General features: G+C 34.6%; 1 protein-coding gene across 8 annotated transcripts in view; it reads right to left on the minus strand.

Annotated features, from left to right (window-relative positions):
• Positions 1-27650, minus strand: part of DDX4 (DEAD-box helicase 4) — an 85570-nt gene that overhangs the window by 32240 nt on the left and 25680 nt on the right. For 2 of the 8 annotated variants that reach the window (XM_040453052.1, XM_040453109.1), the window contains 7 exons: positions 24109-24186; positions 19948-20025; positions 18246-18296; positions 14232-14291; positions 4968-5069; positions 3727-3807; positions 2694-2756 (listed from right to left, as the gene is read on the minus strand). In XM_040453052.1, coding sequence (XP_040308986.1) covers positions 2694-2756; positions 3727-3807; positions 4968-5069; positions 14232-14291; positions 18246-18296; positions 19948-20025; positions 24109-24186 — 513 coding nt within the window. Of the gene's footprint in view, positions 1-2693; positions 2757-3726; positions 3808-4967; positions 5070-14231; positions 14292-18245; positions 18297-19825; positions 19877-19947; positions 20026-24108; positions 24187-27650 lie in introns of all 8 variants that reach the window. The other 6 variants (XM_040453068.1, XM_040453061.1, XM_040453092.1 and 3 more) reach the window with 6 other exon arrangements.

The raw sequence follows: 27650 nt of genomic DNA on the forward strand, positions 1-27650 counted from the left end.
AAAAAAAAAAAAAAAAAGAAGACATGCGGATGGCCAACAGGCACATGAAAAGATGTTCAACGTCGCTCCTCATCAGGGAAATACAAATCAAAACCACACTGAGATATCACCTCACGCCAGTCAGAGTGGCCAAAATGAACAAATCAGGAGACTATACATGCTGGAGAGGATGTGGAGAAACGGGAACCCTCTTGCACTGTCGGTGGGAATGCAAATTGGTGCAGTCGCTCTGGAAAGCAGTGTGGAGGTTCCTCAAAAAATTAAAAATAGACCTACCCTATGACCCAGCAATAGCACTGCTAGGAATTACCCAAGAGATACAGGAGTACTGATGCATAGGGGCACTTGTACCCCAATGTTTATAGCAGCACTCTCAACAATAGCCAAATTATGGAAAGAGCCTAAATGTCCATCAACTGATGAATGGATACAGAAATTGTGGTTTATATACACAATGGAATACTACTTGGCAATGAGAAATAATGAAATATGGCCTTTTGTAGCAACGTGGATGGAACTGGAGAGTGTGATGCTAAGTGAAATAAGCCATACAGAGAAAGACAGATACCATATGGTTTCACTCTTATGTGGATCCTAAGAAACTTAACAGAAACCCATGGGGGAAGGGAAGGAAAAAAAAAAAAAAAAGAGGTTAGAGTGGGAGAGAGCCAAAACATAAGAGACTGTTAAAAACTGAGAACAGGGGCGCCTGGGTGACGCAGTCGGTTGAGTGTCCGACTTCAGCCAGGTCACGATCTCGCGGTCCATGGGTTCGAGCCTCGCGTCGGGCTCTGGGCTAATGGCTCAGAGCCTGGAGCCTGTTTCCGATTCTGTGTCTCCCTCTCTCTCTGCCCCTCCCCCGTTCATGCTCTGTCTCTCTCTGTCCCAAAAATAAATAAACGTTGAAAAAAAAAAAATTAAAAAAAAAAAAAACTGAGAACAAACTGAGGGTTGATGGGGGTGGGAGGGAGGGGAGGGTGCGTGATGGGTATTGAGGAGGGCACCTTTTGGGATGAGCACTGGGTGTTGTATGGAAACCAATTTGACAATAAATTTCATATATTAAAAAAAAAGAATTGCACCAGCATTCTTCTCGAAGCTAGAACAAGCAATCCTAAAATTCATATGGAACCACAAAAGGCCCCGAATAGCCAAAGTAATTTTGAAGAAGAAGACCAAAGCAGGAGGCATCACAATCCCAGACTTTAGCCTCTACTACAAAGCTGTAATCATCAAGACAGCATGGTATTGGCACAAAAACAGACACATAGACCAATGACATAGAATACAGACCCCATAACTGGACCCACAACTGTATGGCCAACTAACCTTTGACAAAGCAGGAAAAAAGACAGTCTCTTTAACAAATGGTGCTGGGAGAACTGGACAGCAACATGCAGAAGATTGAAACTAGATCACTTTCTCACACCATTCACAAAAGCAAATTCAAAATGGATAAAGGACCTGAATGTGAGACAGGAAACCATCAAAACCCTAGAGGAGAAAGCAGTAAAAAAAACCTCTCTGACCTCAGCCCTAGCAATTTCTTACTTGACACATCCCCAAAGGCAAGGGAATTAAAAGCAAAAATGAACTACTGGGACCTTATGAAGATAAAAAGCTTCTGCACAGCAAAGGAAACAACCAACAAAACTACAAGGCAACCAACGGAATGGGAAAAGATATTTGCAAATGACATATCGGACAAAGGGCTAGTATCCAAAATCTATAAAGAGCTCACCAAACTCCACACCCGAAAAACAAATAATCCAGTGAAGAAAAGGGCAGAAAACATGAATAGACACTTCTCTCAAGAAGACATCCAGATGGCCAACAGGCACATGAAAAGATGCTCAACATCGCTCATCAGGGAAATACAAATCAAAACCACACTCAGATATCACCTCATGCCAGTCAGAGTGGCCAAAATGAACAAATCAGGAGACTACACATGCTGGAGAGGATATGGAGAAACAGGAACCCTCTTGCACTGTTGGTGGGAATGCAAACTGGTGCAGCCACTCTGGAAAACAGGGTGGAGGTTCCTCAAAAAATTAAAAATAGACCTACCCTATGACCCAGCAATAGCACTGCTAGGAATTTACCCAAGGGATACAGGAGTACTGATGCATAGGGGCACTTGTACCCTAATGTTTATAGCAGCACTCTCAACAATAGCCAAATTATGGAAAGAGCCTAAATGTCCATCAACTGATGAATGGATAAAGAGATTGTGGTTTATATACACAATGGAGTACTACGTGGCAACGAGAAAGAATGAAATATGGCCCTTTGTAGAATGTGGATGGAACTGGAGAGTGTCATGCTAAGTGAAATAAGCCATACAGAGAAAGACCGATACCATATGTTTTCACTCTTATGTGGATCCTGAGAAACTTAATAGAAACCCATGGGGGAGGGGAAGGAAAAAAAAAAGGGGTAGAGTGGGAGAGAGCCAAAGCATAAGAGACTGTTAAAAACTGAGAACAAACTGAGGTTTGATGGGGGGTGGGAGGGAGGGGAGGGTGGGTGATGGGTATTGAGGAGGGCACCTTTTGGGATGAGCACTGGGTGTTTTATGGAAACCAATTTGGCAATAAATTTCATATATTGGAAAAAAATTAGATTAAAAAAAATTAAATTTGGATTACAATAATGTTAACCCCTTGTAGGTAAACCAAGTAAAAACTCACCTCGTCCACTTCCACTGCCACTTCTGCTTTGGTAAGTGTCACCATTACCTGTAAGGAATTGTCCTGCAGATTACTTAGACATATAGGTATTACTATTCAAATACTGAGTACTGAGGATACCTGGTCCCTTTGTCCATCCATCTCTTAATTCTACATATAATTTAAATCTTTTTCTCATGTGAACACTTTAAAGCCTTCATTTTTTTTTTAGAGAGTTTTAAGTTCACAGAAAAATTGAGAGAAAGGAACAGAGTTCTCTGATACCTCCCTCCTGCCCTCACATTTTACCAGCCTCCCCCATTATCAACATTAGAAGTTTATCATATTAAAAGTTTACAGTAGGGCTCACGTTCGGTGTTATACATTCTATGGGTTTGAAAAAACATAAAATGACTTGTATCCACCATTGATGTATCATACAAAGTATTTTCACTGTTCTAAAAATCCTTCATACTATTCTTTCCTGCCCCCAACCCCTGGCAACCACTATTCTTTTTACCCTTCTCCAAAGTTTTCCTTTTCCAGAGTGTCTTAAAGTTGGAAAGTATTTAGTAAGTAGCCTTTTCAGATTGGCTTCTTTCACTTAGTAACATGCATTTAGGGTTTCTACAGGTCTTTTCATAGTTTGATGGCTCATTTCCTTTTAGTACTCAATAACAGTCTATGGTCTGGATGTACCAGTATATACACATTTGCACATTTTATCAACAATTGTGTTGCTGTGTTTTTTCATTTTCTCCTCAAATCACCTAAAGAGTTCTTTCTTTGAAACCACTGCAAACTTCATTTTCCTTCCTCCAATTCAAGCTATATTTATACATCAAATTAACTGGTAAGTAAGAGAAAAGAAATAATTCACAGTGCACAAATTTTATAAGGAAGGCAAAACTGCCCATGTATAAAAAGCAGATCTAAAAATCATAGAAAATTATGAGCTAACCAAGTATACTTAAATACATCTATTAGTTTACTAATTGTAGAGCTAAAAACATATATGAATGTTTAACATTCAATAAGAAATTCTATTTCTCACCTGCACCACTTAAAGTTGGTCTTCTAGAACCAAAAAGGCCACCAGCACGCTGCATCCCCTCATCTTGCTCATATTCACTATCTGTATTTGTACATAATGAGATTATATTACTTTTAAGAGGTTTTAAAATGATAAAGAGAAGAAAATCTAAAAGAGTGACAAGAAAATCAAGTGATAGTGCCAGAAGTTAAAGATATGAGGCAAAATAGTTTAAATTGTAAAGGAATCACAATGAGCATTTTTCTAAGAATCACACAAAGGATTTCTCCATAAATTATTTCTTTGAATTACAAACGACTTCCTCAAAACTTTTATTAACATTATTTTTTTAAAAAGTTAGGGCCAGTACTATGTTAAAATATCATATAAACAAAAGTTAAATAACCTCCAAAAAACAGCACTGCTACTGCCCCAGAAACTTCACATTGCATAGCCTTTTTGCTTATTCTCCAGAACAGTACCCGCTTGCTCCCACTGTTGCTAAATCAAACCTTACAAGTCCTGAACAACCCCTAGACCCTTACACTTTTTTAAAAGTGACAATTCACTAATCTCCTATACATCTATTAAATTATTACAGATTTAGTTTTGACTTCCAAAACCACGCATCTTTCCTCCTCCATTAAGAGACACACGCAATCCAGCAGTGACTTCTGAAGTCAATACCCCTAGCTCTAAGAAACGATGGCTGAAGTTGTTAGAAAGCCAAATTGGTAAAAGAGGGTATAAAGGAGGGTACAGTCTTAGAGAAGGCTACCTATTTCTAAGGTTGGCTTTTATGATGAAGGCTTTAAAACAGTAATATTAGGCACTTGGGTGGCTCAGCTGGCTGAGCACCCTACTCTTGGTTTTGGCTCAGGTCATGATCTCACAGTTTGTGAGTTTGATCCCTGCATTGGGCTCTGTGTGGACAGAGCAGAGTCCACTTGGAATTCTTTCTTCACCCCCACCCCTTTCCCGCTCTCTCCCTCTCTCAAAATAAATAAATAAACTCTAAAAAAAAAAAAAAAAGTAAGATTAAAGAGCTGAGTCACACAAACTTCTATAAAGACTCATCTATTCCAACAGGTATGCAATTAGATATGTGTCTAAAAATGTCATATATAATGTAAGCAATTATATACCAGCTACAGTGTAAGCTCTTCTCATATAATCCTCTCAACAAGCTTAACTGATAGGTTTTATTTTTTATCATTTCCTTCTTAACAGATAAAGCACACCATTTGCAATTCACTACTAACTTGAACTTCCTAGACCAAATCCTCCACGGCGACCTCGGAAACCACCTCTTCCACCTCTTCTGGATGACCCTGAAGCTTCTGAATCATTTCCATCTTGATAGCCTATAATATGAAAACACACACAAGAACAACACAAAATAACAACAAAGAAATCTTGGAGAAATGGTGTCCAAATTTATTTTAAGCCTTGCATAATTCAGTAACTTTACATATTTTAAGGCATTAATAGTTACTAAAAAGAAATGCCATATTTGACCTATAAATGTTCAACTTTGGGGCACCTGGGTGGCTCAGTTGGTTGAACGTCCGACTTTGGCTTAGGTCATGATTTCACAATCTGTGAGTTCGAGCCCCGTGTCCGGCTCTGTGCTGACAGCTCGGAGCCTGGAGCCTGCTTCAGATTCTGTGTCTCCCTCTCTCTCTCCCCCTTCCCCCACTCATGCTCTGTCCCTGAATCTGTCTGTCTCTCTCTGTTAAAAATAAACATTAAATGTTCAACTTCACTACCATAAGCAGATATAGCTACAATTTAAAAAAAGAAAAAACCCACTGCTTTCTGAGAATCAAAACGAAAAATAACCAGAGGTAGTTAGTTGCCTGGCTCAGTCAGTAGAGCTTGTGACTCTATTCCAGAGTCTTGAGTTCAAGCCCCACATCGAGATGAAGAGTTTATTTGAAAAAAAAAATTTTTTTGACGAAAAAACTGTCACTTGCAAAACACTGAAAATTACCACAAATGTATCATTAACAACGTTTCTACAATGCACAGAAGCATTAGATAAATCTAGGCTTACATTTGTTCTTTACAGAAAACAGTAAAACATCTTACTCAAAGCAGAGACATATAGACATATATAAAGCCTGATATCCTACTATAAACACTTTAAATTCAATTAAATACCAAAAATCAGGATAAATATTTCAAGTAACATATGATCCCACCTAAGGCAGAACGAGGTCAATTCAAAACCAAAACGTCAACTGGACAGAAAATAAAGTGAGATTCAGTTTATGAACTTGCCACTATTTACAAACAAACTTCTCAATAAAGGTAAAAATTCTACCTGTATTTCTTGATACTGAATTATATGTGTTTTTAAAGCCTATTTATAAAATAGGGCAGACTTAATTCAAGGTAGATTCATGGTGATACATCTACAACCTCAAACTTAGATTCCTCAATCTAGCAACAATCTTTTTATCAATACTTATATCCACCTTTTCTAAATTATTTATTTGTGCCTCTTTATATTTGAATAAACCTTGTTAGAGTTTATCTCTTCTCAAGAAACAGTTTATTTTTTTGACCCACTTCTTTTTAAGGTATGTTACTTTGGTGTGAGCACATGAATAATAAAATGAAAACCTATAGACCTATTAGCCAGCTTAAAACTAAAAACGTTCCCAGGGCACCAGGGTAGCTCAGCTGGTCCAGCCCAGTCCAACTTCAGCTCAGGTCATGCTAAGTTCATGGGTTCAAGGCCCAAGTCGGGGTGTGTGCTGACAAGCGTGGAACCTGCTTCAGATCTGTCTCCCTCTCTCTCTGCCCCTCCCCAGCTTATGCTGTCTCTCAAAAATAAATATAGTAAAAAAAAAAAAAAAACAAACAAACTAAAAATATTCCCAAGATCTAGGGAGACCAACTATAGTCTTTCACCCTATGTTTCCCCCTTCCTCAACCAATATCCTGAATTGTTTCTCATTTCCTTGCTCCTATTTTAATTTTACCAACTATGTGCATATCTTTATGCAACATATTGTTCAGTTTGTGTTTGAGCTTTATATAATGGAATCTTATAGAATATATATTTTTTATCTTGCTTCCTTTTATTCAACTTTTTGTTGATGCATACTTCATTCACTTTTAGTGCTGAATAACACTCCACTGTATCTGTTTCATTCATGTCTATTATCTTTTTTACTTCCTTCTACTGAGTTTTTTAATTACTTAAGTTGAATACATTAATTTCTTTTCTACTCAATGCATTTAAGACTACAAACATTCTTCAAAAAGTCAGCTGCTTTAGCTGTATCCCTTAAGTTTTGATGTTTTTACTGTCCATTCAGTTCTAAATACTTTATTATTTCCATATGAATTTTCAGAAATTGAGAAATTAAGTTTCCAAACCACAAGGGTTAAGCTTTTCATTATGGATTTCTGTTTTCACAATACTTTAACAAGTATTAACAGTATATTTTGAGACTTCCTTTTGGCCTTAATTTATGGCAAAATTGTATCTATTTTCTAGATGCTGTAAAAGAATGTGTAAAAGAAGGGTGTGTATTATTCCAAACAGAAATATTAAATCAGGCTTAATAACTAGTATTCAAATCTACTGTAGTCTCTATAGTCTTACTCACTTCTGGTCTGCTCATTCTATCAGTTTGTAACGGAAAAATGGTTTAAACCTAAGATTAATGGTTTAACTAGAATTTGCAATTTTTTTCCATGTAATTATGTCTACTTTTGCTTTATATACATAAGAATATATTGTTAGATTTCAAACCATGTTCCAAACTGTAATATTTTCCCAGTGAACATGCCTTTTATCATTAGGTAATTATTTCTTTATCCCTAATATGTCTGCTTTAGTCTATTTTGTCTCTTATTTCTATACCAGCTTTTGGGGGTTCATATTGGACTGACATTTTGCTCTTTATTTGCAACTCTGCACTGAAATACATGTAACTATACACATATTATGATTACTGACATTGATTTCTTACTTCTTTCATCCTCTTTTGTGTTTTCTCTTTCCTGAGTTTTTTTCAACTTTTTTTGTTCTTTCTGTCCTTCTATTAGATTTCCCAAATGCTACATTTTATACCTTTACTGATATCCTTCAATCTCACCATGAATATTTTATAAATATTTAAATTAGGGGAATCTGGGTGGCTTAGTCAGTTAAGCATCCAACTTCAGCTCAGGTCATGATCTCACAGTTCGTGGGTTTGAGCGCCGCATCAGGCTCTGGGCTGACAGCTCAAAGCCTGGAGCCTGCTTCAGATTCTGGGTCTCCCTCTCTCTCTGTCCCTCCCCCTGCTTGTGCTCTCTCTCTCTCTCTCAAAAATAAATATCAAAAACAAATTTTTTAATAAAAAATTAAAAAATAAATTATCTTCAACCTTGTCTATTTACTACAAAGTCTTGCCCTTCTACTGGATTTCCTCCACTAGTGAGTTATACATTATGTACTTTTTCTTATTATCTTTCAGTTTTACCATTTTTAAGAAATCCTGAAATTAGTTTCAATCCATTCTCTTTCCTACTGAGGTGACAAAGAACTAGTCTTTTCATTTGTTAGTATGTTGGTTCTTTGTTTCTAAAACACCTAAATTAATTACCATCATTTATTACTATCTTCTACAAGCAATACTTACTTAGGCTTACCAAGATGCTTACCATTTTTAAAATGTGTATTTATTTAGTTTTGTTCATCATTGCTTCCTACTTCTTGTTGCAGTTTCCTCTTACTAGTAAATATGATTTAGTAGTTGTTTCCTCAGTGGTATGACAGTACTAAACACTGTCTTTATCTCAATGGTATTATTTCTCTCTGATAACTAAATTTTCTGGATATAACAGTTCAGATTCAGAACTATTCTCCTCAGAATTCTACATACTCCTCTATTCTGATCTCTAACTTTAATGGAAAAAAAAACCGCACAAAAGTTCTGCTATCAATCTAATGTTCTTTTACAGGTGGATCAGTATTTTTTCTGATAGTTCAAAATATTTCTATCTTCATAATTTTGCAATTTCAATACACATATAGGGGTGTAAGTTTTTTTTAATTCTCTCTGTAATCTTGTGCTTCCTTAACTCTAGAAAAGTCTCTGAACTATTCTTTGAATAGTATTCTTCCCGTCCCTGTTTCATCTTCTGTGTTCTTTCCTCAGGAGATATAGAGACATATGTTAGAGTAACAGAGCTTCTTATTTTACCTTCCCTAGAAGATATCTTCATGTTTTCCATTCCCAAATTTAGAGAATTTCTTCAGATCTCTATATGGACTCATTTATTCTACTCATCTTTAATCTGTTTAATCCATTCATTATGCTCCCAATCACTACTGCTTTCTGTAAATTCAATTTGGTTCCTTTTCAAAACTATCTTCTCTGCTGAGCCAACGATTATAAAATGACTCAGTACTTCCAGTACCAAAGCTTAATAATTCTGTACACAAGAGAAACACAAACATTTAAATGAAGATGCTTTCCTTTTCCTGTAACTAATGCCAATTTCCAGTTATGTAAGAAGTCTAATAACTTGAGGTAAAAATAGCATGGATGTTACATACAATTAAAAATTTGCATGACCTTCTTGTTTGAAGATAGGGACACTATGTTTCCCACATGGTCATAAAAATAATTTGTTTTTAAATAAAGAGGTTAAAAGGTAAGTAAAGCACTACAGAAGTTACAATGAATGAACTAGATCTACACTTTCAACATATAAATCTTTAAAAACAAGGAATAAAAAAAGTCACAAAAAGAGGGAGAGTGCTTGGCTAGCTCAGTCAGTAGAGCATGCAACTCTTGATCTCAGGGTTTTAAGTTCAATTCCCACGTTGGGTGTAGAGATTACCTAAAAATAAAATCTTAAAAATAAGTCACAAAAAGGTATAATAAATTTTTATCAAAGTATGAATATGAAATATATACACACACCAATGTTAAATTAACTCTGGGAAGAAGAAGATATAAAATATAAAGGGAAGATGAATCTTCCAACAATTATGTATCTTTTTATATATGAAATATACATGACAAAATGTTCCTGTTAAATCCAGGTAGTGGTATTCAAGTGTTTGTAATAGAATATTCTGTGCTTTTCTGAGAGAGAGAGAGACAGAGAGCAAGTGGGGGAGGGGCAGAGAGCGAGAGACAAAGAATCCAAAGCAGGCTCCAAACTCTGAGCTGTCAGCACAGAGCCCAACGCAGGGCTTCAACTCACAAACCATGAGATCATGACCTGAGCCTGAAGCCGGACGCTTAACGAACTGAGCCACTCAGGCGCCCCAACATTAATGTATTTTTAAAGGTGACACATTAGTCCTTCCGTGAGGTGCGTTCTGCATTTTATAAGGGACAGGTGACAAACTCTTACAGCTCTTAATGATGTCTGGTAACAATCCTCAAAAAGGCGTAACTTTATAAATCATTTAAACTTCAGGTAAAAGAAATATAAACATCTTTTCTTCATTTAAAAAAGTACTTACCATAAATTTAGTGAGGTCACTCAACCTTCAATATATAAAATTCAATTATATTTCTATATACCAGGAAACAAAATGAAAATTTTTAAATGATATTGATCAATGACATCAGCAAAAATGGCAAAGTAACAAACTCCATATTCTGCTACTCCAAAAAAAGAAAAAAAATGGACAAAAATTGTCAGAATAAAAATTTTCCAAAATGAAAGTTAATCAGACTTGCAGTAACCCAGAGAATATTTTAAGCTGATTCTCATAACGGTGAACTCTGTGGCATATTTCAACTTACTTCAGTCCCGTCTCCTGGCAATTCCACTTCTAGGCATATATTCCAAAGATGCAAAAACAACGACTCCAACAGATAAACATATATGAATGTTCATACGAGCATAAGAGCATTTTATATATACAATGGATAATTATTCAACCATAAAAAGAAAAGTTCTTTGTTCTGATATATACTACAACATGAACATTGAAAACGTTATGCTAAGTGAATTAAGCCAGACAGAAAAGGGCAAATGTCTTATGACAGTTATCAGGACATGCCAATCAAAACCATAATGAGATACCATTTTACACCCACAAGGATCACTACTACCGAAATGACACACAATAACAAAGACTGGTGAGGATACAGAGAAGTTGGGACACTCCTACATTGTTGGAAGGAATGTAAATTGGTGCAGCTGCTGTAGGAAACAATTTTTCAGTTTCACTCCTAAGTATGTACACCATAAAAATGAAAACACATGTTCACATAAAACTTGTACGCAAATGTTTATAGTAGCATTAGTCATAATAGCTCAAAAGTGGAAACAACCCAATAATCCATCAGGTGATGAACAAACAGAACATGGTACACTGTGAATTATTAATTAGCCATTAAAAGGAATTAAGTACCATCACATGCTACAACATGGACAAACCTTGAAAACATCATGGTAAGTAAAGAAGACACAAAAAAAACACATATTATATCATTTCATTTACATAAAGTCCAGAATTGGCAAATCCATAGCTACAGAAAGTCAGTTAGTGGTTGGGTTGCTGAAGGATGGAGATAAAAGGGAAATGGGATGAATTGCTAATAGGCACAAGGTATTTGGGGAGTGGGGAGAAGGAAATGTTCAGGAATTAAAGAGTGATGATTTGACATACAACACAGTGAACATACTTAAAACTACTGAATTATATACCTCAAAATGGTGAAGCTTATGTTATATGACAAATTAGATAAGTAAACATAAGTATCACAAAATATCAAATACTAAAGTAAAGAAAGACGTATAATCACTCACTAGTGAAAACTGCAAAACATAGGAAAAACTCAAGATTTACGATGGGGTATATTATTATATATTATATTCAGGAATTGGAAGCACCAATATTTGCAAAGATGGCCATTCTCTTCAAACTAATCTACAGATTCAGTGCAATCCCCAAAATATCCCATTAAGTTTTTTCCTGGAAATTGATAAACTGAATCTGAAAGTCACATGGAAATGCAAAAGACTAACAATAACCCAAGTAATACTGAAGAACAATAAATTTGGAAGACTTACACTACCAGATATTAGGACATATTATGAAATTACACTAATTTATTTTTTTTTTAATTTTTTTTTCAACGTTTATTTATTTTTGGGACAGAGAGAGACAGAGCATGAACGGGGGAGGGGCAGAGAGAGAGGGAGACACAGAATCGGAAACAGGCTCCAGGCTCCGAGCCATCAGCCCAGAGCCTGACGCGGGGCTCGAACCCATGGACTGCGAGATCGTGACCTGGCTGAAGTCGGACGCTTAACCGACTGCGCCACCCAGGCGCCCCGAAATTACACTAATTTAGGCTATATGGCAAAGGTGTGAAAATACAGAAACTGACCAATGGAAAGGAACCAAGTCCAGGAATAGTTCCACATAAATACTGGCACGTGATTTAGGACAAAGGCAGCCTAGCAGTGGAGAGTGGAAGGGAAAGTCTTTCAGAAAGTGATACCGGATCAACTGCACACCCTTATGGGGAATATAAATGGACCTTGATCCCTATCTTACACCATATAAAAAATGAAGTCCAGATGAATCACAATCTGAATGTGGAAGCTAAAAAAATAAAATTTAACAAGAAAAAGAGAAGACAGTATCTCCATTACTTTAAAGGGAGCAAAGAGTCTCCAAATATAAATGTTATCCAAGAGTTATTTTTATTGTTCTTGCAAATTTTCTGTGTTAATTTGCAAATAAAAAGGTAAAAATAGACACCCCAAAAAAAGGTGGCAAAAAACTTCAATCAGCACTACACAAAAGATGATGTGCAAATCGCCAGTAAACATACGATGCATTGCACATTAGCCCATCAAGAAAAGGCAAGTTAAAACCACAATGAAATATATTACCACAGACTTAACAGAATGGTTAAAATTAAGACGAAAATACCAAGTGAGGTGAGGATGTGGGAGTGTACCTCAGTATATTTATCTTGAAAACATTTGACAGTAAAAAAAATATACAAAATCTATGAGCCAACAATTCTATTTCTGAATATATAACAGTATCACCAAAAGCAATGTACTGGAATATCCACAGCAGCAGTTTCAAAATAGTCCAAAATTGGAAGATATCCCAACAGCCATGTACTGTTCTGTACAGCAGAACAGTAAAACAAAAGAATCTATATAGTAATGATAAAGATTACAACTGCAACCAACACTATGACTGCATCTCACAAACACATTAAGCAGAAAGAAGCTGGAGACAAAAGAGCATGTTGTATGATTCCATTTATATTAGGTACAAAAACAGAGAAAATTAATCTGTCCCGCCAAAAGTCAGAATACAAATTACCCCTGTGGGGGGCAACTTGCTACTGAGTGAATATGATCATAAAAGGCGCTTTTGAGGTGCTAGTAATTTCTACTTCTTGATCTGGATGCCTATGAACATGTATGATGCATGCACACGTCTGGTACTTTATGTCATATTTCAATATAAATTTAAATATACTTCTATTTATGCACACATACTTGTATTTACTCACCACCATGTGCACGCTTTCCCTACCTTCAAATGTATACAACTCCAAAGAACAGCGATCAGGAATACCCAAAAATGACTGTTTCCCTGTGAGTCACCCTGTATTAGTCAATAGGCCAGGATCAAGCACATAGAGCTTTTGGCTTCTGACTGCATCCCATAAGTATGAGTTAAGTAGATTTAAAGAGAATAGTGAGGAAGATACTCACTGTTCTGCAGAAAACAACTAAAAATTTAAAACTAAGAGCAATACTTTAGGAATATTAAGTGTTAAAATTGCTTGTTAAAGGAAAAGCAATTCTAAAAGCGGAGTCTGGCTTTTACTTAAATATCCTTGCCATTATTACATGTCCCCCTGCAATTATCATTAAAAAATTCAATTTATGAGATAAATAGCCATCCCTCATTCACCACCAAATTCCTCCCTACCTCACAGCCCTAAGAAGGTTATACTCAAGTCCACAAGTTCTAGCTTCACTAGGGAGCGTGGGCTAACTATTCAATAGGGAAGGAAAAAGCCGTTCCCAAGTTATGGTGAAAATACTAATGTATCTGATTATTATATAGTTCCTAAGAATAAACTCTTTTAATATAAGATTTAATATCTTTTAATGTAAGGATTTTCAGTAATTTTTATCCATTTTATAAGTTCACTATGTGTTGTTGAAATATCAAAAATAAAACCCACATGTCTACCCATAAATGGATTATCAAGAATTAAGCATGGTAATGTTTATACCATCTCACCTCAACTTCATCAGAGGCAGGATTAGCAGAGTATGATAGAGCACTGCCAGACTTGAACAAAGAATAATCTACAATTTCTTCCCTTTCCCTCATCTCCAAATACTCTATTCAGAGACAATGACATCCCAGTTCATATATATTGTGAATGGCCAGAACTCATAGTCCCTATTCTGTACTTCATAGCACATTCTGGAGATCTTCAGGGAAAGAAACCCAATGACATTAGAAAGTGTAAGTACAAACTGTTCCAAAATATGGTCCTTACCGCCTCTCTTGGAAAATCCTCTGTTCCGTGTTTGATTATCTTCACAGTCATTACTAGATTCTTGAATAAAAATTTAACATGTGAATAGTATCTAAATAATTAACTTTAAAGGTGAAATATCTAAATAGCACTGTCACAGGACAAATTAGTGAAAAAATATTTTCTTAAAGTAAAATAACATTTTAATTCTTGAAACAATTTTAGCAACAAACAAAAAGACATTATTCAGTTAACTCCCTATACAAATCATTTAATATATCTAAATGTTAAATGTTAAGCATACAATTGAGAACTCACTTTTTGCCAAGTGCCACACACAAGCCAAAAAATAGGAATTGCAAAATGTCAGTATGACTAAAAATGGTTTCAGAAACATCTAAACTATTAAGTAGTCAAGTGGTTCTGAAATGTAGGCCATAGGCCACTAGAAATACATGGCTATTTTTTTTATAATGCTATCAATATTTCTGTAATTTGCCTTTCTTAATAAACCTCAGACATTAGAGGCTTTTTTTAATGCTAACTTTTCCCTAATCATCCTAATGAAAGAATTTGCAGATATCCCATCTTTTCTGTTTTTAGTGACATTATCAAATAACATTACCACAGTTTTTAAATAGAGAATAACTACACTGAAGGCTAAGAATAAGCTAGAAAGTGGTTAAAAGGAAATTCCTAGAACCCACCCCCAGAGATGTTTATTTTGAAAGAATAGGTAAGAGCAACAAAAGATTAATTTTTCAAAATTTAAAAATATGTTACTAATATGACCTTTAGTAATAACTTTACAAAACTCTTTCTAGAAAACTCCAACAAAGCCACATTTGGGAAATAAAGAAATGGCTTCAAGAGATCTTTATACATGTCATGAAATGTTTAAAATCTGATAAGTTTAAGTCACAGTAATGTCATCAAGTGGCTAGACAGCTTAGAAGCTATCAGTTAAGTTCCTTGCAAAAATGTTAATTTAACAATTAATATTGTTCTATAAGAAATAACCCAGAGCTCTTGCTGCAGGCTCCTACTTGAAATGAAGTCAACAACTACCAAACATTCCTTAAGAACAATCTAACTACCAGACAACTTTCTAGAAAGCAGGATTTAATACTACAAGGAACTTAACAAGAAGGAAAAAATTGGGGAAAGGTTAGCACACCCTGGAATAATGATGACAGCTAACACTTATTGCCTTATATGAAAAAAAAAAAACAACCTATGAATTAATTTGAGAAGTGAGAAGGAGAAAGAAGTCTCACATTATTTTTGTCCAATTATTTCCCTAAAATAAACCTATATTTTGACCACACTGGGAATTAAAATAGGCTAATGGCATTAGGAGAAGTTGGGTGAAGGGCACAATTATATTAGCAGAGGGGTGAAGGAAACACTCTAACTTGTTAACTCTAACTTTCTAACTTGTTGTAAGTCTTAGACTATTTCAAAATAACAAGTTATTTTAAAAAATCACTGTATGGGAATGCAAGCTGGTACAGCCACTCTGGAAAACAGTATGGAGGTTCCTCAAAAAACTAAAAATAGAACTACCCTATGACCCAGCAATTGCACTACTAGGTATTTATCCAAGGGATACAGGTGTGCTGTTTTTAAGGGACACATGCACCCCAAGGTTTATAGCAGCACTACCAACAATAGCCAAAGTATGGAAAGAGCCCAAATGTCCATTGATGGATGAATGGATAAAGAAGATGTGGTATGTATGGTATGTATGTGTGTGTGTATATGTATATATATATACATATACACACACACATACATACCATACATACATACATACAAGGGAGTACTACTCAGCAATCAAAAAGAATGAAATCTTGCCATTTGCAACTACGTGGATGTAACTGGAGGGTATTATGCTAAGTGAAATTAGTCAGAGAAAGATAAATATATGACTTCGCTCATATGAGGACTTTAAGAGACAAAACAGAAGAACATAAGGGAAGGGAAACAAAAATAATATAAAAACAGGGAGGGGGACAAAACATAAGAGACTCATAAATATGGAGAACAGAGGTTTACTGGAGGGGGTGTGGGAGGGGGGGATGGGCTAAATGGGTAAGGGGCATTAAGGAATCTACTCCTGAAATCACTGCTGCAGTATACGCTAATTTGGATGTAAATTTTAAAAAGTAAGTTAAAAAATAAAATCACTGTAGAGTTAGAAGATAAAGCCAAGGATAAAAAAGAGAGATTATCCCAACATCAGCTATGACCACATTATATTATTAATTACATAAATATCACTAAAACTGTATTATATGTAACTTAAATAAAATATAAAGACACTTTAAACATATAAACATAAATAACACATAATACATTGATTATATAAAACATATCAAATATATATTATTAGTATGCAAAAATGTCACATATATTATAGCATTTTATATAAATAATATCACATAAAATTATTAAAAATTAATAGTAATAACAGAATTCAGTATAGTTTAGCACTGTTCTAAATGAATAATATGTACTAACTTTTTAAATCTTCACAAAAACCTTATGAAATGGGTATTATCATCTTTTATCAATAGATAAAAGCTATACCAGCTAGAGGAAACAAGACTGCAGGGCAAATAACAACCACAAAAGATGCTATTCATTCGCATGCAGAGTAATAGCTTCTATCATGATATTAAAATCTGTTCCTGGGCTTGCCAACAACAACTGTAAGAACAAAAGAATTCAATCCATATATATGTGGGGTTTTTTTGGTTTGTTTTTTTTTTTTTTTTTTTTAAGGGGACATAAGCTTGAGAACAGAAGAAAGAAGACCATTTTAGAGGAAACAAGTTCTCTCAGGTGCCAGGAGAAACTGTGGACTTTGTGCTCAAAAGCACAAATTGGTTAGGTGAACATGATCTTGAAATATTAACTGATTTAAAAATGGGAGATTAGGTAGAAAAATGGAAAAGAATAAAAATTGTTTTTTTTTTCTGTCAAATATTACTATGTTATGTACATTTTCATTTGAATAAGATATGAAAAAATGCAGAGACAATTAGGCAGGATGAGACTGACGACAGTTTAGGGAAACAGTCTTATTAGAGATATTAAAACCCCATCTAACTCCAAACAGGTTTTAAGGTGATCATTCTAGGCTTGGTATTGATTTTGAGAATCACTGTTAAGAGTATAAAAAGATTAGGTCTCAAATAAATCATGAAGATGGATGGCATTTACTGTTTACCATGAATGTGTGTGGTATTAAACTTCGTATTTTCACACACATTTTCATTAAGTTTGCCTAACAACCTTTTAATATGATGGCCTCCACTCTGCAGAATAGCAAATTGTGGCTCTGACAAATTAAGCAACTTGCTCTAAGTCATTTAACTAGGTCACAAAGCAGGGCCAGGAAACAAAGTTGCAAATCCAAAATGTATTATGTCATTATGTTTCCATAGATAAGTGATTACCAAACAAAATGACATCAGGATCACCAGGTAGGCTTTTTAAATACAGCTTCCAAGGCCTCATCCAAATCTACTTAATCAGTAGAAAGCACTATTAATTTTTATAATCTATCTTCTGATAACACTACTCTACTCTCATCATTCTCTTTACTCCTCCAAACCAGTGTGTCAGTACTTTTGATAGAAATGCCTTAATAGCAGCAGTCATCTACATACTCATGAATCTTTTTCCACTGTCAAGAATTATGTAAGTCTGAATAGGGATCTGCATGTCCCAAACTCTATGTGTATATGGACATGGAGTTTTGATTCTTAACTTGTTCTTTCTATTATCCCCTTTTTCTTAAGGTAGCAAACCATTCAGAAGTTGTACCTCATAGACTAAGTCAAATGGCAATAGGCCAAACTAGGATGCCTGAATTCTTGGTCAGGGCTCTGGTTATAATTGCTGTATGAAAGTGGGTTTGAATAAATTAGAACTGAAAACCACTGTGACACTTAATCCTAGTTTTCCCTTTAGCATGTACTCTGAACATTCAATTTTAAAAGCCACTACAAAAAACATTAAACTTACGTCTCCAGAAACCAGAGCTATCACCTTCTTCAAACTTGTTATTTGAAAAACCTATACAAAATAGAAAATTAAACTTGCAAATTTCTGAAAACAATTACCTGTATCTCTGTGGTAAACAAACCAAAAGACAAAGGGCAAAAAACAGCAAAACAAGTGCTACTTGTTATGATGCCCCTTTAATACAGGATAAACTACACAGAACTATAAATATAAATACTGAATAAAAACTCACACAGGTTGGGGGGCACCTGGATGGCTCAGTTGGTTAGGCAACCGACTTTGGCTCAGGTCATGATCTCACAGTTTGTGAGTTCGAGCCCCACATCAGTCTCTGTGCTGACAGCCCAGAGCCTAGAGCCTACTTCAGATTCTGTCTCCCCCTCTCTCTACCCCTCCCCTGCTCATGCTCTGTGTCTGTCTCTCAATAATAAATAAATGTTAAAAAAAAAAATTTTTTTTTTAAAACTCACATGGGTTGGGTAACAATTTCTGCCTTGTGTCAATTAACTAAGGTAAAATGTCAGCCAATGTTATAGCATCTCAGATGTCATATATTCTTCTATATTATATGGTCAAACTAGGGCTATATATCAACATAACACACTACATACTTTCTATTCAAAATATCAAATGTTTTAAAACCTTCAATCTCTTCATTTGCCAGAGGACAATATTACTCAATTATAATCCAATAATCAGTAATTTTTCCCATCTCAGTAATAAGGAAATTTTTCTAACATTTTTTATTTTCAGCGAGTTTTTTTTACATCTTTCATTTAACTCTACTTTCAGATTTCTCATATAATAAAAACCTGTACGTAGATTTACGTGTCTCTGGAACATATAGATATGTCTCTAAAATTAATTTTAAAAGGATCTATCAGTAATATTTCATAAAATTTTTAAATGTTGAATCTTACTAAAATTATCTTTAGTGCAAAGATATTCATGGAATAATATACCTTAAAATTAAATGTCAATATAAGATGCGTGTCAATCAGTATTTAAGCAAAATTATAAAATATGTTTATATTAAATGATGGCTCTGCAATACAGAGACTAATCACTTTGACAGGTATTAAATTTATACGCAGAATGTATATATAAAGTCACTTAATATCTCACGTACAAAATAATCTAACATCCCTTTTAACACAGAAATCTAATACACAATTATGATATAAAAGTAAGTACCCTATAGCTTCAATGTGTAATTAGATGAAAAGAGTTTTTCCTTGAAAAGATACATAATTTCCAAATAAAGATAATCCATACAGAAATAGCATATTCCATAAAACCTAAGTTTTCAGTTATTTAGTTCATGTCAGTATTTGCAATCTTTTAAGTTGGTTCAGAAAGGATTATAATCTATCTACTACCCTCCACAACTGACCTTTCCCAACATTCAACCCTCTTCAACTGTCTGGTTTCCAAAATGCTTGGTAAAGTCGTCCATCTTCACATTATCAGTCTTGATCTTAAGTTATGCTCCAGTTCTGATATACAGTTTTTAGTTTTTAAGAAAAAAAAAAAATGTAACTTCAAAGCTACTACTGGTTCTTTGCTCAACTCAAATTTACCTTTTGAAGTATATAAGATGGATCTCTTGCTGGGGGCCACAGGGGAAGAGTCTTGAGTACAGGAAAAAAAAAAACTAGGGCTCACTCAAATTGTGATTATAAGATTATCGTCAGCAGTTTACCTCTGTTTCCAAAACTCTTTCCAACTCCAAAGCCACCCATTGTGGATGTATTCTCCCTTTTACTAGACTCGCCAGCATCTGAAAATTCAGACAGAGTTAAAACTCTTTAAAACATATAACTAACTGTGCCATCAAAGACTAGAAATTAAAGGACTCCTTGAGATTGCTTAAAAATAAAATCTTTTTAAAAAAAAAAAGGAGGGAACCTTGCTGGGTCTCTTGACCTCTGAGTTGTAAATTCAAGTCCCATGTTGCATGTAAAAATTACTTAAAAATAAAGTCTTCAGGGGGTGCCTTGATTGTGCAGTTGGTTGAATGTCCCACTCTTGAACTTGGCTCAGGTCATGATCTCATGGTTTGTGGGTTTAAGCCCTGTGTGGGGCTTTGCGCTGATGGTGCCAAGCCTAATTGGGATTCTGTATCCCCTTTTCTCTGCCCCTCCCCTGCTTATGCTCTTTCTCTCTCTCAAAAAAAAAAAAAACAAAAACAAAAAAAACCCTTTAAGTAAATTATTTAATTTTATTTTAAATAATTTTTATTTTTATTTTTTTTAATGTTTACTTATTTTTGAGAGAGACACAGAATGCCAGCAGGGAAGGGGCAGAGAGGGAGGGAGACACAGAATCTGAAGCAGGCTCCAGGCTCTGAGCTGTCAGCACAGAGCCCGACGCGGGGCTCGAACTCACAGACTGTGAGACCATGACCTGAGCCAAAGTTGGATGCTTAACCAACTGAGCTATCCAGGTGTCCCTATTTTAAATGAATCTTTAGGGTAAAGGTACCTCCAAGGATAGGGAGAAACAAGTATAAGAACTTATAAAGATATAATATGCTTCAACTTTTTATAAAAAATTCATAAGTTATAATACTAAGGTAAAACCATAAATATACTACTGGTGAAATACAGCTTTCTATTAGTTGTTATTTCATGAATGACTTTTCCTGACTTTTAATGAGGAAATTCAACTGTGATTTTCTGTATATTGAAACCTCACCCTGTATAGAGCCAGCTACTTAAACTTATGCCCCTGTATGAAGATTACATGCTACTGAACATGTTATATTCTTGTACAATTTTTTAATTATTTATTACTTATTTATTCTGTTAACATTTAAACTTCTCAATCTTTCCACCTTTAAAATTCAAATTAGGAAGGAACTAGGCAATAAAGAAATAAAAGCTGTGACTGCCACTCCCCTTATCACCTCTCCACTCTTCCAGCGTCTTTACTCATATTATCTTTGAACTTTATCTCCTACCACATAACACTGAGCTCTCAACATTTTAATTCACACCAAACAATGTCCCATGTTCCACACTGTGAACTTCTAATACTTTGTACTTTCCTGTATACTTCAGCAAGGCATTCCCTGCTTTCATATTTTCCTACCAAAATTCTTCAGCATGGCATTCCCTGTTTTCCTATTTTTTCCTATCAAAATTCCTTTCACACTTCAAAACCCCAGTTCAGGGGCGCCTGGGTGGCGCAGTCGGTTAAGCGTCCGACTTCAGCCAGGTCACTATCTCGCAGTCCGTGAGTTCGAGCCCCGCGTCGGGCTCTGGGCTGATGGCTCAGAGCCTGGAGCCTGTTTCTGATTCTGTGTCTCCCTCTCTCTCTGCCCCTCCCCCGTTCATGCTCTGTCTCTCTCTGTCCCAAAAATAAATAAAATAAATAAAATAAAACGTTGAAAAAAATTTTTTTTAAAAAAACAAAACCCCAGTTCAAAGGCAACCTCATCTGAAGAAGTCTTCTTTCAGACCTCCCGTCATCATCAATCCTTTCTCCACATTCCCACAGCACACTACCACTTTATTTCTTTCCATGCGTTTCTCTATCACTACATTAATCTTTCTGAGGGCAGAGGTGCTAAGGCAAGAAGCATGGTTATTTAGAACAAAACACTAGAACAAAAGACATCTGAAACAACATAAACTGCCACTTCACACTATCACTAGAAAAATTAAATTGTTATCTTATGGTCTTCATAAATTGTGTCTTACCTATCTGTGTAATATCTTAATACAACTAAGTTAAAGGACCTGCAAAACTTCTAAAGCCACGTGCAAAACTGCGTAAGAGCAATTATCCATATTTTCATCAGATTCTAAAGATGTGTGTGATTCAAGAAGTTAAAGCTATTTATGTTATACTTTATAGAACATAAAAAGGGGATCAATGCTGTATTATAAGCAATTAAGAGACAATTTCAAAAACAAATTACTAGCTATGCAAGTTCTGAGAAAAAAATATCACAGAGGTTGAAACTAAAATAACGGGTTAACAATCACGAAAAGGAGTTATATTAATGGGTCTATGAATTCCCAAGATTGTATGTGGTACAATGGTAACTTTTTTAAGTATTAACATTCAACCAAGAGTTTTGATAAGTTTGTTTTTCAACCTAACCCATATGAAATTAACAACGTGTAGTAAAAACAGTCTAAGTGGTGTTTTTCTCATTTAAAAAGCTTTCATTCAGAGATACAAGCTTCCAGTTATGGAATGAGTAAGTCACACAGATGAAAAGTACAGCATAGGGAATATAATCAATGATACTGTTAATAGTGTTGTATGGTAACAGATGGTAGCTACATTTGTGGTGAGCATAGCACAACCCACACAGGTGATGAATTACTTCATTGTACACCTGAAACTAATTCAATATTTTAGGTCAACTATACTTCAATTAAAAAAAAGAGAAAAAAAGTACATTCAATTAATGTAAAACTTTAACAAGATATATAAGTATACTTTCTGAACTTGAAAATTTAAAAATAGTTAATTCAAAACATTTCTGGCTTTGGTAAAAGTAAAGTATTTAAACTTTTAAAAAGATTTTTTTCAATAATATTTTGAAATCTACATCAAAAAGTATCACCTCATCTATTCTAAAATGGGATTTAAAACATCTACTCAAAAATAAAGTTTTAAAATAAATCCAATATTAAATATTTCTCTAAGTGTAATATTAAGATATTATCTCTAATGTTAGTAATAACTAACAAAACCCACACCTGAACCTCTTGGCAAGATTACATGATTTTTATTCATCAATGCTTCTTACTATGAAGGTTTTAAAAACAGAATATATGTGCATATTTAAGGAATAAACTGGGGCACCTAGGTGGCTCAGTTGGTTAAGCATCCAACTCTTGATTCTGGCTTGCATGATATTCTCACAGTTCATGGGTTTGAGCCCCATACTGGGTTCTGTGCTGATGGCGCCAAGCCTGCTTGGGGTTCTCTCTCCCTCCTCTCTCTCTCTCTGCCCCTACCCTACTCAAGCTCTCTCTCAAAATAAATAAACTTAATTTTTTAAAATAATTATTTCCAAATTATATCAAAATATAGATCCACATGTTAACTATGTTAACTGAATCCAAACAAGAAATTAAGTTTTCCAAATATCAAATGAAATGCCACACCTTTAGTTTCCAATGAATAAAAATCCTTAGAAGTAAGATTTTTCAACATCTAATGAATTCAAGATTAAATGTTTTGTGTATTTAAAACTACCAATTAGCCCTTATTTATGGCATCTTGTAAAAGAAATAAATGGTCATAAAGATATTTAAATAAATTGGAGGTTCTCATATTTTATCACACTATACTAAAACATAAAGAATACTTTCAGCATTTTAATAACAATTCTAAAAATGGGTCATAGTAAGGTGTTCTGCTGTGTCATTATCAGATCACACGGTTGATCTAAAAATAACAATGAAAAGTTTCAACACTGGGAAAATAACCTCTTAATATTAATGACCTAAGAGAAATCCTTCTGTGCTGTCTTTCTTGAGAAATTTAAAAAAAAACAGGTTCTTCTCACCCTCATCTGTGAAGTTTTTACCAACATTCCTCCCATGCCAATTGCTGGAAATCAATAATCAACACATTAAGTAGCAGCTCTGTAAAGCAACTATCTTTAATCAATCTAACCAATCTATTTTTATCAATTGAAGTATCTCCTACTATCCCAGAAAAGGAAAAAAAAGCAAAAAGAACACTCATTGTTGAAAAAATGATAAACTCATTACCTCAAAGTCTACTCTGCAGAGAGTTATAACAGATTTAGCTTTGCACTCAACAGCCATAATAGTCTCTATTCATTCTACCATTCAACAGTTGAGAAGTTTTAATGAAAGACAAAGATACTTACCTCTGTTTCCCAAACTCCTCCCAGAAGCAAATCCACTTCTCATGAAATGATCTCTTCCAGAAGGTCCATCATCCATTTCTAAAGCAATTAACATTTTGAAGCAAATCCAAATTAGCATCTGGTGGTACACAAATTTTAAGCCATTCCAATGTACCACCCACAGGACAAAGGAGAATTATATAAATCAATAAGAAAAACAAACAGCCTAGTAACCTATCTAAGGGAGTTTTCCAAAAGAAAAATAAATGGTAACTAAAGCTTACTCAACTAAACAGAATGGAAATCAAAGGAAGGAAATAGCTTTTTTCAACCACATGACTGACTGGAAAACAGTTTTAAGTTTGCTAATAACAAAACCAGTCAAAGACATAGGGGAACAAGAACAAATCGTATACTATAGTGAAGCTATAAATCAATCTTAATCCTAATCTTAAAAGAGTATACTTTTTGAAAGTATATTAACTTCTCCTCTGGATAAACAAATCAAACTGTCATATAGAAACTGAATCAATACTTAAATCTCTACATCATGCCTAAACAGTTTTACAGGTGAGCTCTACCAAATCTCATGGAACAAATTATTTCAATTTTCTACAACCATTCCCGGAAATAGAGGAATTATTCCCCAACCCATTCTACCAAGTGAACATAATTTTGACATGACAAGGAAAACTCTCACAAGTAGATGCAATATCTCCAAAACAATTATTAGCAAAACAACCCCAAAGGAAACTGAACAGACAAAACATTATGACCAACTTGGGTTTTTCCCCATATGCAAGGGCATTTTAACATCACCATGTCTTCAAAAGGTAATTAACAACGTCAACATATTAAAAAGAAAAAACTACCTCCATAGGTCTATGATATAACTCAACACAATTTATGACTTAAAAACATATACTTAGCAATTTAAGGGATGTTCATGGCAGCTTTGTTCGTACCAACAAAAAGGAAACAACTCATATGTGCATGAGTAAGAGAATAAAAATATGTGGCACAGTCACACAAGAGTATTACATATGTAAATATGTTCTATAATTTATTATACAGAATTATATATTGTATATGTGTAGTGTATTCATGTAAGAGTATGATTATAAATGGACCAAAACAACGGTCAACATAAACTTAAAGATAAAACTTAAAAAGAAAACTGAGTGAAAAATTCAAATTGCAGAAAAAGACTATATATAGTAAGTTACCATTTTTGTAAAACTCAAGCAATCTTAAATATAGTATACAGTGTACGTATGTAATAGGTTTCTTTAAAAAAAAAAAACAGGTGCCTGGTGGTTCCATCAGCTGAGGGTCTGACCCTTGCTTTCAGCTCAGGTCATGATCCCAGGATGGTGGGATTGAGCCCCATGTGGGGTTCCATGCTGAACATGGAGCCTGCTGGAGATTCTTTCTCTCTCTACCACTGTCCCTCTCCCCCACTCATACTGTCTTCATGTTTAATTTTTCTTTAGTAATTTTAGGGATTACTGCTCTCACTTTCAGAAATTTAACTAAGGGCCATCACTGAATTTTATCCAGTTCAATCCCCAACAAAATACATAGGAAGAAAAACATCAGTACAGAAGTCCATAATATAAATAAATGATGAAGCATAGCTATTTTTCTATAGTGTTCTGAACCCTATCAAGACAAATCAAAAGAAATAAAAATAAACTCCATTTAAAATGAAATCAGATTAATGAAAGCAATTCCCACCCAGTGACCAAAGAATATATCTCATATATAGTCACATTTGGACCAGATCCAGGAAGGAGGAGCAAATTTTGAACTTAAAAAAACAACAACAACAACTCACATACTGAACCAAGCAAAAGTACCAACAACTATGGGACTTCAGTATGAGTTCTAGTCCTCTATGATCTTCCAACCTTCCTCTGAAATGATCTGCTTAACGCAAGGTGAAAAGGTTAAGGGAAGATGAGAAAGACTTTGTGGCAAAGAGTTCTAAAACAACTTCTCATTTTTTAGGGCTACCAGCTGTCCTAACTTCTAATCCCCTTCATTATCCTAAGTAGCTCAAAGACTAAACATTTATAAATCACCAATGTTGGAAGGAAAAAAAAAAAAAGAGGTTAGAGTAGAAGAGAGCCAAAGCATAAGAGACTCTTAAAAACTGAGAACAAACTGAGGGTTGATGGGGGGTGGGAGGGAGCAAAGGGTGGGTGATGGGTATTGAGGAGGGCACCTTTTGGGATGAGCACTGGGTGTTGTATGGAAACCAATTTGACAATAAACTTCATATATTGAAAAATAAATAAATAAATCACCAATGTTGAGTCTTCCATCTAGAGATCACGCAATTATAAAGGTAATGTGCACTGGGGATCTTGTTAAAGTGTAGATTCTGATGCAGTACTTTTGGTTGGAGCATTAGATTCTGTATTTTAAGAAGTTTGCAGGTAACATCAATGCTACTAGTCTGGTAACCACATTCGGAGTAACACGATTTTTATATCCACCAAAAGACAAACCAGAAAATATTCACAGCAGAAATATTCAAAACAGGAAATACTGTAAACTATCCACATGCCCATTAATACAGTTTACAGCACAGTTACAAAGTAGAAAATATATATCCAAGAATAACTCACAACTACTTGTGATAACATGGAGAGAACCTTGAACACAAGAGAATATATAATTCCATTGTAAATGATTCCAATTTACAGGAAAAACTGATCTGTGATGCCAGAAATCACTATAGCAGTTACTCCTGGTCAGAATGATGGTGCTTCGAAGGAAGACATAGAAGGATTTTAGAGCTCCACTAATGTTCTATTTTTTGATTTGGGTACTCAACACAGCAGTATGTTTAGTTTATTCAAATCCAGCAAGCTGTACATTTATGATGTGAATCTTACTTTAAAATAGTGAATCTGTGTGTACACTGTGCTTCCACAAAAAAAAATTCTTTTTAAAAAAAGAACTTGGTCTACATAGATCTGAGGACAAAGGCAACTAACCTTGTAATTAGCAGGTAATTTCCATGTTCCAGAGGTTATTTTTTTTTTAAAGATGAAAAGCATAAAATCAAAATTAAATTAGGACATGAGAAAACTAGAGGCCAATCTTAATAAATTAATCTTAAAGTGCTAAATAAAAAAATTAACATCTCGTTTCACTGAAAACTACAATAAAAGAGCTATGCAGGGTTTATACTAGGAATACAAATTTTGTTCAAGTGTAAAGAACTCCATTTACAACACTACATTAAGAGATTTAAAGGAGACAACAGATACAAGTAATTTTTTTAAAAAAGCATTTATTAACATTCAACTGCCTTTTCTAAACAAAACTAATATTTGACCAGAAGTGGAAAAAAACTTCCTTGGCATGATTTAAAAAACAACTAATGTAAGCCTAAAGCAAACATCATACTTTAATTATAAAAATTTGGGAGCATTAACTGAAATTGAGAAAAGTCTAAATGATTATTATTTTTATTACTATTTAGTGAATGATATGCTTTATTCATTACTTTAAGACAACAAAAGGACAAAATCTGTGTTAAGAGATGAAAT

Source organism: Herpailurus yagouaroundi, unplaced genomic scaffold (assembly GCF_014898765.1).
Source record: "Herpailurus yagouaroundi ecotype Mexico unplaced genomic scaffold, PumYag 29, whole genome shotgun sequence".
In the NCBI taxonomy this organism is placed as follows: domain Eukaryota; kingdom Metazoa; phylum Chordata; class Mammalia; order Carnivora; family Felidae; genus Herpailurus; species Herpailurus yagouaroundi.